General features: G+C 41.8%; 1 protein-coding gene across 2 annotated transcripts in view; it reads left to right on the top strand.

The window, feature by feature from the left end:
* Positions 1-13593, top strand: part of ptprq (protein tyrosine phosphatase receptor type Q) — a 36947-nt gene that overhangs the window by 12314 nt on the left and 11040 nt on the right. For both annotated transcript variants that reach the window (XM_034878789.1, XM_034878788.1), the window contains exons 20-39: positions 288-396; positions 1273-1387; positions 2610-2679; positions 2883-3082; positions 3170-3398; positions 3512-3640; positions 3736-3882; positions 4109-4272; positions 4705-5215; positions 5353-5514; positions 5832-6011; positions 6105-6212; positions 6588-6869; positions 6983-7264; positions 10845-11165; positions 11239-11514; positions 11647-11798; positions 12078-12219; positions 12737-13012; positions 13119-13490. In XM_034878789.1, the coding sequence (XP_034734680.1) occupies positions 288-396; positions 1273-1387; positions 2610-2679; positions 2883-3082; positions 3170-3398; positions 3512-3640; positions 3736-3882; positions 4109-4272; positions 4705-5215; positions 5353-5514; positions 5832-6011; positions 6105-6212; positions 6588-6869; positions 6983-7264; positions 10845-11165; positions 11239-11514; positions 11647-11798; positions 12078-12219; positions 12737-13012; positions 13119-13490 (4227 nt within the window). The remainder of the gene's footprint in view (positions 1-287; positions 397-1272; positions 1388-2609; positions 2680-2882; positions 3083-3169; positions 3399-3511; positions 3641-3735; positions 3883-4108; positions 4273-4704; positions 5216-5352; positions 5515-5831; positions 6012-6104; positions 6213-6587; positions 6870-6982; positions 7265-10844; positions 11166-11238; positions 11515-11646; positions 11799-12077; positions 12220-12736; positions 13013-13118; positions 13491-13593) is intronic.

Raw genomic sequence — 13593 nt, 5'->3', positions numbered from 1 at the left:
ACACACACACACACACACACACACACACACACACACACACACACACACACATACACACACACATACACACACCCACACACACATTCAGAGGATCAGTCCCCCACAGACAACAACGCTATTCTTCTGGATCTTTACTGTGTCCCTGTTGAGTTCTCATATACAGAAGTTGTTATGATTTTTGTTGCATTGCTGGTATTAAACACAGTAGATGGAGTGAATATAGGATGTGAAAAGACCCTCCTCTGTTCTCTTTCTCTCTTTCAAACATGTCCATTCTTTTCCTCCAGTTCCCGGTCCACCTTTAAGCCTAGAAGGAGAGGCTGTGGGCTCTAATGGTATTCTTCTCTCCTGGACCATGCCGCATTATGACAACAATATTGACGGATACGTCATAAGGTAAATTTTTGTCTTCCTGGAAAACTGTGATTCAAGATTTACTTTGATCTCTTGGCGTGGATCCACACAGGTTGTGAGTCTCAAATTCACAAACTAGGAGAGCCTTGTTGTCTTTTTCTATGACAACACAAAATGGCAGCTGCAACTGCCAATGAGGTGCTGAGTTATCATAAGATCACGAATAGATAGAATTACAAAATATCCAAATCCAATTTAATAAAAAGAGGAAGTACCACAAAGATACATATCAATTAAAAAATAAAAAATATTATACTGTATTATTTTTGAAATATAAATTTAGTGTAAAATGCTCTGGGTTTCTATGTACATTTAGGAATTTACTTGAGTAATACTACGTTTGAAAATACTCCATTGCAATGTAAAGTCCTACATTCAAAGTCATACTTAAGTAAATTTACAGCAGTATTAAATTAATATAAATTAACAAAAATAGCATTTTGTCGTAGTGGGTCTAGGTGGAGGTTTTACTTACCTATTAAGTGTTGGGCAGTTTAATTTTTATAACATAAATCTTACAGTCTTATTGTGTATGCTAATAATATTTATTAGTAATATTATGAAAAAATCAGAAATATGCAAAAAGTGCAATATTTCCTTCTAAAGTATAAAGGAGTAGAAGTAGAATTAAATGGTAATGGGGCTTTACCTTAAAACTCGGCCTAAATACAGTACTTGAGTAATTGTTCTTAACTTCTCTTACATTTTACTGTTCTTTCCACCAATGGCGGTTTTGCAGCTGAATCTAAATGTAAATCTCATACTGTTCCTCAGAGCCCTCAACCAGCTTCGTATTGTTCATAAATGTGCAACGTTAGCTGAAAGATGATGATCTTAAAAACTGAGTTCTCTTTGTAGGTACAAGGAGGTGTGTCCCTACCCTGACCCCAACTTTATACAGGTGACCAAGTACCTGGACGTACCAGAGACCCTGCTCACTGAATTCACCTCAGGTTCTACATACCACATTCAGGTAGGAAACCAATTAATAAGTGTAGCTGATAGGAATCTACTTTGGTCAACTCGTATCACATAAACAACACATAACACACAACAAGACATAAAGCAAGTGAAAACAAATCATCATCATGAAATAAGTATTAAAGCGTTCCTAAACATACAGGACCAAATCCCATGGATATTATTGTTGTATATATATGTAATTAACTATTTATATTTAGTAGACCAACACCCAAGCACCAACAATCTTAGTGTATCTCATAACAAGCATGTTCCTATAAACTGTCGTCCCGTATAAGCTCGTGGACAGATCCCATTGTAACAGACTATTCTCTTGATCTGGCTGAATACTGGTAATTGATCCTGACTGCATTATTAATCCGGTAAACAGATCTATGGGTCCACCATGGCTATTTCCACTGTCTGTTGTCACTGAGCTTGAATGTGATCATGCTTATTAGTTTTCAGGATTCATTAACCTACAGTGACCTTCATACAAAGGGACTCTGAGAGACTGACACACATTGTGATTGCACCTGCACATACTGCATTTGTGTGTGTGTGTGTGCATGTATCTTATTACTACCTTTCAGTGTGTTGGCCCAATAAGCCCTGCACAAAGCTGAGCTGACAGGCTAGGAAAGTTATATTTATGTTAATAATACCTGAGCAATAAAATTATATTTGTCATGTCATTAGGGTCCGAGCAGCAAAGCTGCGTGGACACTATTGTATTTGTATTGTACAGAAATAATGCTCTGATGTTACCTTGTAGCAATTCTGAAGTCCGTGATTCTACTTTTTGCAAAAACCGCAAAAAATCTTAAACCTATCTCCTCCCACATTTTTTTTTCAATTGACACTAAATTCAGCCAACTTCATGTTCCGACTATCCTCCACAAATTTATCATTCAAGTTTATTGATTTATCCATCCCAGTTTATATTTTATTGAGTCAACCCAGGCTGACTCAATAAAATATAGCCCAAATAGCTAGAGGCGTCATGAAGCTATGGTCTATTTACATACTGATAACATGTTAATCTTGTATGTAATGTTGTATCATTGTTGTTTATGTGTAATTGGGATCACTGAATCACCTCTAACAGAGTGTTGTTCCTATTGTGATCACTGCTTAAGATTAGCACCTAAACGGGATCTGATGACTGCCCTATTGACAGGAACATGAATGAATCATTTTAAGTAACCAACCTCTCTCTCTCTCTGTCCTTTTAGGTAGCAGCCATATCTCCAGCTGGAATAGGAGCCTTCAGCAAATCTTTATACATAAAGACCTATGAGTCCCGTGGGTGTTCACGCACGCACGCACACACACACACACACACACACACACACACACACACACACACACAGATGCACACCCACACGCACACACAAACACACACACACACACACGTCTCAAAATAGTCTAAAATGGTAAATGTGTATATATAGTATTGTATGTCTATGTGCATGTGTACACTCATTTCTGTGTGCATTTTCCTGCAGCCCCTGGCCTGGTAACCAACTTGACAGCGTTTGCCCAGAACCACACCTTTGTCATGGTTACCTGGTTCCTGCCGCACCGCATCAATGGCCTCATTACAAAATTCGCTGTCAAGGCTAAACATGCCCGGACTGGGCAGACGGTCCGCATGCTGGAGGTCAATGCAGTGGACATTATGACCGGCGCGTTGCCTCACTGCAATGTACTGCAAATGTTTCTGTCAGGATTCTACATAGGACCATGTGAACAACATAGTGCTAAAAACAAAAATCTGACTTTGTATGTACAGGATGCAGCCGATATCCTGTCCCGTGCGACTCTCAGTCCTTTGGGGATAACAGCATCGTCTTCACCCATCACCCTCTCTGCCGTGCCCCCTGCAGCCTCCTGGAGTGTGCCCATATCAGTAGGAGTTGATCAGCTACGACCTTACACTGCATATCTATTCGAAGTGTCTGCCTTCACTTCGGATGGAGAGGGTCAGGTAGCCTCCACTATGGTCCGCATGCCAGAATCAGGTGTGTGTGTGGCTTAGCTTTTGTTTAATTTGTGAATTAGACTGTTATTAGCCTATACAATATTCACTGCATCAAAATGAAAATGATTATTTTTGTTTGTTTGTGTATGGCAGCCCCAGAAGACCCGCCACAGAACCTCCTTATACTGAATATGACGTCTAGATCAGTCTCCGTGTCCTGGAGCTCCCCCGGAATTATCACAGGAAAATTCACCTATGTACTCTACCTTTATGGACCTACAGGTCAATAAATAATAACTCTGGAACACTCTTGAAGACAGATTAAATCTCTAAATTGATAGAAATTCATACAATTTTCTATTTCGTCTTCATTCCAGGATATTTGTATGAGAACAGCACAGGAGACACACGGTTTTCTCTGAGTGGTTTGACCCCCTACACAAGGTACACGGTGGCGGTCCGAGCCAAAGCTGCTGGAGAAGTGGGTCCAGCAGCTCAGGATGTCATAATAACACCTGCCGAAGGTGAGACCACTCATAAACTAATGGACTAACATATTGCATTTAGATAAATCTCCATGAATTCGCTTAGATTATAAAAACAATCTTAACAATTCATATTTAGTTTGTAGATTATTTTTGGTAAGAGAAGGTGGAAATGAAAACGTTACATTAATAGGTAGAGGTGTGTTTTATGTACTTCTGTCTGTGTTTGATTCTCTCTTGCTCTATTTTTTGTTTGCATGAGTAGCACCCAGTGCAGTGCAAGACTTGATGGCAGAAGCTGAGGATTCAGTTTCAATCCTGGTGAGATGGAGAATGCCTGCCCAGCCCAACGGTCCAATCACCCAGTACAAACTGCGGGTTCTGGTTGCCGAAATTTTGCTGCAAGACATCACCCTTACTGCAGAAATGGTAGGCCAGATGTGACAGCTATTTATCACCACAGTAGATTCAGTGTTAAAATCAGAGCCTGTTCAGTAAAAGGAGTTAGATAAAATGTAATTGCTAATCTTTTCATGTACATATTCTACATTTTAAAGCAAAGTGTTTTATAGCCATGATTATATGATATATTCAAACTTATAAAACACCACTAACATTATAAATCAACATATTTTTCGATAGCATTTTTTCATCAACAATTTACATAAAGTTTATCAGCTTTACACAAGATTGCAATGGATTTGCAATCTACATGTTTCTCTGTAAATTCACAAATTTCTATAATCAATGGGACTATTATTAAAAAACATACTCATATGCAACCTGTAAACCATATCCACTGTAATCACCAGAAATCAAAAACTACAGTCAGACTATAAAATGTACTTTTTCCTCCTTCAGAATACAACTGGTTTGCATAAAGTTAAGACACTTCCCCCTGATGTCCATAAAAATCCACAACGGCGTAAGAGAAATGCTGAGCTCAGTCTGATTACTTCACCACCAACTTTCACGGCCACTATTTCTGATCGCACACTGTCCACTGGTGCAACTGCTTCCAGCCTCACATACTCTGGACAAAGAACCACTGACCCCATCACTAACACCAATGCTCAATCGACTGCTCACGACATGGTCACTGAGAAGTCCAGCACCAGCTACGTTTCTGTTTCATACAGCACAAGTAGTCAATCTTCTGAGTCTGCAGTCTCTGGGACCTCTGCATTGTCTTTTACCTCTGTACCACCTGCTACACTTCCACCCTGGCTGACAAGGCAATCACATGCTAGGGATATCACCTCAGAGTCCTCCCCCTTGGCCCTGACCCCGGGCCAGCTGCGCCTGTCTACACATGATGCCTCAGTTACAGGACACTTTTTAACACGCAGTGCAGCAGTTACTGGTACTACAGGTGGGACAGCACTAACCATAAACACTGCTTTACTTAACTTCCTGCAGCCCTTAATACAAGGATTTTTATCTGTGCTTATCAATCCTGTGTGTGCGTGTGGTCTTGTGTATCCATCTGTGTCTGCATACATACCACAGGTGTAACAGTGAGAAAGGAGGTGATGGATGTTTTGTCTGAGGAGTTGTCTTACCTGGTGTCAGATCTGAATCCCTTCACGGAGTACACGTTCAGGGTCACTGCTTCCACAACAGTGGGAGAGGGTCCTGCAACAAATATCACTGAGAAGACACGGGAGCAGGGTGAGTGCTCACATGTTACATTACATTACATTCATTAACCTCACGCTTTTATCCAAAGCGACCTACAATGAGTTTCTCAACCATGTGTGTACAACCCTAACAAGAATCGTGGAAGTACATCAACTTCATCTAATATGATGAACTGCTTCAATTGCTTTATTTAGAGAAAATAGGAAATATACAAAGCATTTTTTTACATGTCACGATTTATAATTACAGTAACTATGTTACTACATAGATAAGGTTTGCAAAACCTAAAAAAAAACTTTATTACAAATAATGTCTTGTGTTGTGTGTGTACTGTATGTGTTATTTAGTCCCTAGCTCAGTACTCGAAGTGTCCTATAGAAACATCAGCTCCACCTCCATACTAGTGAGCTGGATCCCACCACTCAACCCCAATGGGCGGATCACACATTACACTGTCTATGGCCTCAAACTGCACAGTAATCAAGCCCTGAAGTGGCTTACTAACGCTACCAGCATATTGATAACAGGTAGAATCATTGCCTTTTCTGAACAGCTCTATGCAGTCATTATAGCCACAATAATACAGATCTGTTGCTAAATATCTCTGTTCTAATGTGTAGATTTGGACAAGTACACTGGTTATAAACTACGTGTAGCTGCATCTACAGCTGTGGGAGAGAGCTCTCTGTCTGAGGAAGATGACATCTTTGTTGTCACCTTAGAGGACGGTATGTACTGAACACACTCAAACACAAGTGCTCAAACAATTGTTTGAATAGGTGTGGTGGAAGGAACAACAAATTAGATGATGAAAGTTGAATCTGTCATTGAAAACAATTTAATTAGAACTGTACATGTCAGAAAACAAAAAAGTGTTGTGTGTATGCAACTGTTTTACTTTGTCAATGTCAGTAAATATATGCCAAAGTAATATTAAACATTTGAGTTTATTTATCAAATTTACAATGTAATTATTGCATGACCAATATTTAATGTGATGCTTGATCAGCTATAGTATTAGATTGTTTGATTTAATTGTGTTGACCTATCAATTTAATCACATTTTACCCAATGAAAGAACACTCTGGGACTTTCTTCCACAGAGCCCGACTCCCCCCCTGTGAACCTCACTGTGGTTGACACCAGTCCCTCCACTACCACATTGGCCTGGTCTGCACCAGAACAGGCTAATGGGATCATTCAACACTATGAGGTCCTATATGAGAATGAGTCCTTCTCTGCGTTGATGAACACTTCCTCTAACACAATCACTCTAATGAACCTGAAGCCATTCTCCAACTACACCGTGTCTGTGAGGGCATACACGCGTTATGGTCACGGCAACCAAATGTCAGATGCTTTATACCTTCTGTCTGGAGAGGACGGTGTGTTGATGGATGCATCCAACAACGCGAATACACACATATAAAGACCTTTAGTAACAATATCAACTGTTCAGATTTTAATAAAGGTGCATCTTCTTGTGTTGTCTCTTTAGTCCCAGGCAGTCCTCCGTATGGCGTAACTTATGAATCGGTCAGTCCCAGCGAGGTGAACGTGACCTGGCAGCCTCCTCTGCTGCCTAATGGGGTCATCACCCATTACAGCCTGGAGCTGTGGAATTCCAGTCATTACCTGAACCTCACCTCCCCAACCAACAACATCCACATCACGCATCTGAGGAAGTATGCACGCTACCGCATCATGGTGCAAGCACACACGCGCGTTGGGCCCGGAAACTACAGCAGCGAGCCACTCAACATCACCACACTGGAGGATGGTGAGAGGGATGGGAGAGAGGAGGAGGGGTTGTTTTCAGTTCCAGGGCACTGCACGAATACATCACGGCTGAGTTCGACGGGCATCTGATTAAATCTGACTTTCCTCTCGTTTTTTCCTCCACAGTTACTTCTCTGTTTCAGTTAATGCTAATGATGTTACATCACAGGTATCTGATGCCATGTGACACTTGTGTCTCCCATTAGGACTGAGGAGCACAAACCACAGTCATCACAACTAACTCATTTTTTAATTTCAGAGCAATATTCTCTTTCTCTCTGGCTGGCACGTTCCTGATGGGCTGTCAGAGGTTCTTATTTGCCCAGTGCAAATATATTTTTACCACTCATCAGTTTCTGCATTGATGATAAGCCATACTCCTGTTGTTGTGTTATGTTATTGGAAAGTCTTTCCCCTGCATCTCAGCTCCAGACACACCTCCTCAGTTCCTCCACGCCAAGAAGCTGTCAGACTACGAGGTAGAGTTGTCATGGAAACCACCACTTGAAGCAAATTCAGACATACTGTACTACATTGTCAGAGTTTGGTGAGTTTCTTGATCTACTTCTCTCTGTCTGTTTGACTCTTTCTTTAAAAAGAAAACAACACATTGCAACATAAATGGTTGCCTGGCTTTCTCTGTTAGGAATGAAACGACTGAGCTGTGGCAGAATGTGACAGGGACATCAGTGGTTATTAATGTAGACTCAGAGAGTCGCTACAACGCTTCTGTCTCCAGCTGGAACAGACTGGGCGATGGAGGAGTGCTGATCTACATCAGCTTTAACAGCATCGATGCAGGTGCTGCATAATTGTTAATGAATTTTTAGACAGATAACTTTATCATCCTCTCCTATAAATATATTTTTGCTATGCATTTGAAAGCTGTTTCTGTCTTTTAAATATTTGTCTGTGTGTCTTTTGTGTCTATGCTCCCTGGGTCTCAGAACCATTTGACCCCCCGCGGAATGTGACTTTTGCTAATGTGACCACTTCCTCCGTGACCTTGCTGTGGCACCCGCCTGCTGAACCTAATGGAATCATTGTACACTACACTATTTACTACTCGGATAACAACACTGTGGCTGGGCAGGTGAGATACTTACTGTTTTTGCTGTAGGTTCCTTGGCAGTGATCTCATTAACCTTCCAGCAACAGGCAGCTGTTTTCAGCAAAAAAGTGACCAGCTGGTGAACATAGTGAAGCTGTTAGCAGCGGAAGATGCAGATATTTCTCTCAGGAGTTAGTGTAGACCAAAACTGAGACCAGTTGACCAAACAAGAGAGACGATGTTTGACTTACATTTGTCAGGACACAAACATGATTTCAAAGCTATTTATACATGTGCTGGATGTATAAATACGTAGCTCACTGATACTTACTCATAGGTAATTGCTAAGACATGCACAATATAAATGTTATATTTCCATAATATATCAGTGTTGTGTTTACAGCTTGTTCTGTTGCCATCAAGTGGCCAAAAAAACACTGCTCTAAAGGGAAAATCTGAATAAATGAGTGGAGAAACATATAACATAGAAATAAATGCAGATCCTTATGCTTATTTCCTGATGACTTGTGGTGGGCTAATAACTGACCAAGACACTTAATGTTGGGTTTTCCTTTCATTTGTCACCCATCTGTATGTATTCACAACTTTTGATCTTGTTTAAATGCCTGTTTCAGTGTGTGAAAGAAAATATAATGCTTATTTTTCTCCACAGAGGGTTCCTATTTCAGACTTACGTGCCCCTGCCTCTCCTGATTCAGCCCTCTCTTACACTCTGACTGGGCTGATTGGGGGCACATACTACACCCTGTGGATGACCTCCAGCACAGTGCAGGGGGACGGAGGGGTTCAGAGCGAGCCACTAACCCTGTTCTTACCGGAGGACGGTCAGTCAGACTAACACAATCCCACGTACACTAATACAGTATACATAAATACATATATACGTTTAAAAACACCAGTCCTGAACATGAAATACTACACATAATGGCAGATAATTATTGCATACAATGATTCAAAGTCTTACTGGAGGGTGAGTCTGCACACGTTTTTCAAAACTCTTCAGCTCAAAAAATTACATAAAAACTCTGTGATTAAAGATGTGACTTTCAGCCTGTTAGTAAAAAGTGATCACAGTCTGTCTGGCAAACTGGCTCTATTTTTGTCCGCCTGTGACACTGTGCCTTGACCACAGCCAGTTTGTGTTTCCTTTTGCTAAGTTAAACGAAAGTTATGAGAGTAAAAGAGAACGAGAGGGCAGAACCATTTCGACATGACGTGTTTTGTGCTAATGCTCTAATTGCATTTAAGCCACAGAAACCAACATTTAGATATAATATTCAGTTGTACTTAGTCTTTCTGATAGCATCAATGTATTGGGGTGGCAGTAGCCTTGTCCGCAGGGTGTTGGGTTGGGAACCGGAGGGTTGATGGTTTAAGTCCCTGTACGGAGTGTGGCTCGGTAGCTGGAAAGATGGCACTCCAGCAAGGCACCAAAACCTCCCCCCCCCCCCCCCCCCCCCCCCCCCCCCCCCCCCCCCCCCCCCCCCCCAACCGCTCAGGGCGCTGGTCCAGCTGGCAGCCCACATGATTAGATCCTGAGCATGTGTGTGTATTTCAGGCCTGTGTGTAGTGATTACTAATAGTGTAAATTATAATTTCCCCCCCGGGGATAAATAAACAGTATAAAGTACCAATAAATTTAAATGTTAAAAGTGAAGTGTAAATAAAGTTTTTATGTTATTTTGGGAAAAATGGTGCAGACAGCTGCCACAGACTTTGTCACATACAGTTCATATTTATATGTTTTTTTTTTCTTTTTCTTATTAACATAGAATTCTCTGTCTCTGAATGATTAGTGCTCATACTGACTCTGTATCTCTGCCTGTGCTCTAGCCGCTCCACTCTCAGCCAAGCACCGGATCTCCAGGGCACCTTGTCTCTCCTGCACAGCCAAGCCCCCTGCTGGGCTCAGACCCCCACACACACCTGGCCCCTCACATCCACTCATTCATCTTATGGATCTCTCAAGTGTTATCTCCCCTTTCCCCTTCATCTCCTTTTTTTTCTTCTCTGTGTACCATGCTTTGTTTTCGGAGGACTGGAGACGATGAACAGGATGAGTATTTTCTCCTCAACCCCTTTCTTTCTCAAGGTTTCCAGTGTGCCAGGTTCTGTCTTAAATGTCCTGTATGTCTCTGGATTGGCTGCTATTATTGTAGGATACTGTTGTTGTGTTTTGTTAACTGTGCTGTTTTATTTTGCTGTGTTTCTGCATTTTTAAAGGAATGTCATGTGGTATTGTTCTACTTGATGTGCTGTTGTTGATTTTGTTAATTGCAACAATGCTGCCAATGATTATGACTGTGCTTTTGACAGATGATGATAATGATGATGATGACTGGTGTGCTGTTCATTTTCCCTCAAGTGTCGGAGTGTGTTTGTTTGATTGATGTCCTAATTTACTGCCTCATAGTGCTGTAAACGCACATCAAAATGCTCACAGTTTTCAACCACTGTTGTCACTGGTATTAAAAAATAGTAACACTATTCTTCTTGTTTCTTTCTTCAGTGCCAAGTGACTCGGTCCAAAACCTGACGGCTCAGATCTTCAGTTCCACAGCCATCATTGTCAGCTGGGACCCTCCAATGGAGCCAAACGGCCGTCCCACCTACCTGCTCACCTTACAGGAGGCCGGCGCCCCCCAAGACGGATCCAACCAAGGGGCTTCAGCTGTCAACAAGACCATCAGTCGTAACACAACTGACACTGTCTTCTTATTCACCAGACTCAAGAAGTATTTCCCTTATGTGTTTACTGTCACTCCGGCAACTCGTGCTGGCGCAGCCTACAACCATACCAGCACAATGTACCTGAGAACAGATGATGATAGTGAGTTTATCTTCTCGAACATTCACTTATGAAGTATGGTTAATGTATTTATTGTGTAACTGTTTCTTCTTAGTTCCTAGTTCTGCTCCATTGCTGTTGTCCACCCGGAATCTGTCGTCCTCCTCTATCGCAATAGTCTGGCAGCGCCCTCTGGAGGCCAACGGGGAGATAACAGAGTATACCCTGACTGTGTTTGGCCCAGGGGGCTCTAGCACATCTCATACCCCAAACACCTCATTCACCCTCACCAACCTACTTCCATACACAGCTTACAACCTCACCGTTACGGCTGCAACACGTAAAGGCTCAGGGCCTTATCTGCTGCTGCAGCTGCACACTGATGAAGGAGGTTATTTTGAAAGCAATTTTAAAATTTCTCTAAAATACTAATTAGATGATATTTATTCATGAAACTGTGCATGTTTATCTACTGGCTGTTTCAGTCTATCTTCTTCTCTATCTGTCTTACTTTATGTTTCAGGCCCCATGTCCCCTCCCCGTAACCTAACTATATATAACCACACCGCAGTCTCTGTGCTTCTGAGCTGGGAGCCTCCTCTGGAGCCCAATGGAGTGGTGATACAGTACGGCTTTAGGATCCGAGACCTCATCACACACACTGTCACACACAAGGTACCGGTAATTTCACACACCGAAAGCTACCTCACCATAACAACAACACTTACACTTACAGAGACTCTGTACAACTCCAGAGATCCACTCGGTTAAAGTACACACTGTCACACTTCCGGTCGCTCTAATTTCACACTCCAGATATCACTCAGCGGTAACATTATACTTGCACACATATGTGTGCAGATACAATAAAATATTAACCACTCCAGTAAACGGGAACGGATAATTTAATCTGTAATGTGTCCTTTTTGTGTGTGTGTGCGTGTGTGTGTGTAGAATTCCTCTGGTTCGTCGACCACAGAGTATCTATCGGGCTTCAGACCTCATAGCTCTTATGAGATTAGTGTTTACAGTTACACCAGAGTGGGCCACGGGAATCAGTTCAGCAGCCCTGTGACCTTCACGACTAATGAGTCAGGTAAAGTGCTAACTCTCTACACACAAGGGATGTACACTGGTTTAGTATACTGTTCCCAGTTTGTTGTTTTACATAGATTTTTTTCAATTTGTTCAATTAAATTTGAATATTGTATCTGTGAATTATACTGTGAAAGTACTGTATAAAACATTGTCCGTATTTATACTCCAACAAGATTCAGTTTGTCCAGGCATTGGACCAACAATAAATAGTTAAAAAATGTGTTATGGTTGTTAGTAAAATAAAAATTATAAGTTTAAGGTAAAGCAGAATTTTGCTTTCACATTAATGATGCACCAGGATACCTAATGACAAATCTGTAGAGTTTATCTGCAGACTGCACATTTGTAGTTTCCAGAAATGTAGTCCCGGGCAAATACTTTTTTTCAGCATGTGCAATGAAATAACCAAAGGCTAATACTAAAATTGAATTGGGTTCTTTCCTCTTACAGTGGCCAGTGAAGAATAAAACTAGTGCTAGTATAACACTGCCATTGTCTCACCTCTCTGTCTGCAGTGGCTGATGCGGTTGATAACCTGTCTTGCTCGGGAGTGAGCTGGGATTCAATTCAGCTGGTTTGGGAACTTCCAGCCAACCCCAATGGACAGATCATTTTTTATGAGATTCTAGTGAATGGAGACTCGCAGTCCTACACACACCAGGCTCACACCACAGAGTACACATTGACTGGGCTGTCTCCAGACCAGGAATACACACTCACTGTGGCCGCAGTCAACTCTGCAGGAGCCGGAGACAGCCTGAATTGTACTGCTTCCACTCTTTCTGAATCAGGTAGTCAGTCCACTTCTATTGTGTCACATTTTGGATTGTAATTGCTATTAATATGCAGTAATACAGAATTAATGCTTAATTATATCCTTGTTGTTTTCCTCAACAGCCCCAGCTGCCCCTCGCTTCCTTACCATCTCTCAGGTCACACCTAACAATGTGACACTACAGTGGGCTCCACCGCTTTCCATTCCGGGCCTGCTGAAAGAGTACCACATTGTTGCACAGCTGCTGTCAACTATTTGTGAACCAAACCCACTAACTACTGCACAGCCGTTCCCAGAGGATGAACTGACCTCAGACTGCGTGGACTCTAATGTCACAGTGTCAGTGAATGCTTCGGACGGCATTGAAGAGAACCACAGTGTCACGCTCCAATCCCTGGCTAAGTACAGATACTACCGCTTCAAAGTGGCTGCTGTGACAAATGCCGGAGTTGGAGAATATACACACTGGAATTACGCCCGGACCCTGGCTGGAAGTAAGAAGGTCACAGTGATGAGATGACATTTTTGTGTTGCCACGGGAGGCCTGGCAATTAGTCAGGACCTCAGGATTAATATTTGACTAATAAATCTGTGATT

This window comes from Etheostoma cragini, chromosome 8 (genome assembly GCF_013103735.1).
Source record: "Etheostoma cragini isolate CJK2018 chromosome 8, CSU_Ecrag_1.0, whole genome shotgun sequence".
Classification (NCBI taxonomy): Eukaryota; Metazoa; Chordata; class Actinopteri; order Perciformes; family Percidae; genus Etheostoma; species Etheostoma cragini.
Note: the sequence above shows the minus strand (reverse complement) of the source record. Positions and strands in the feature narration are given on the sequence as shown.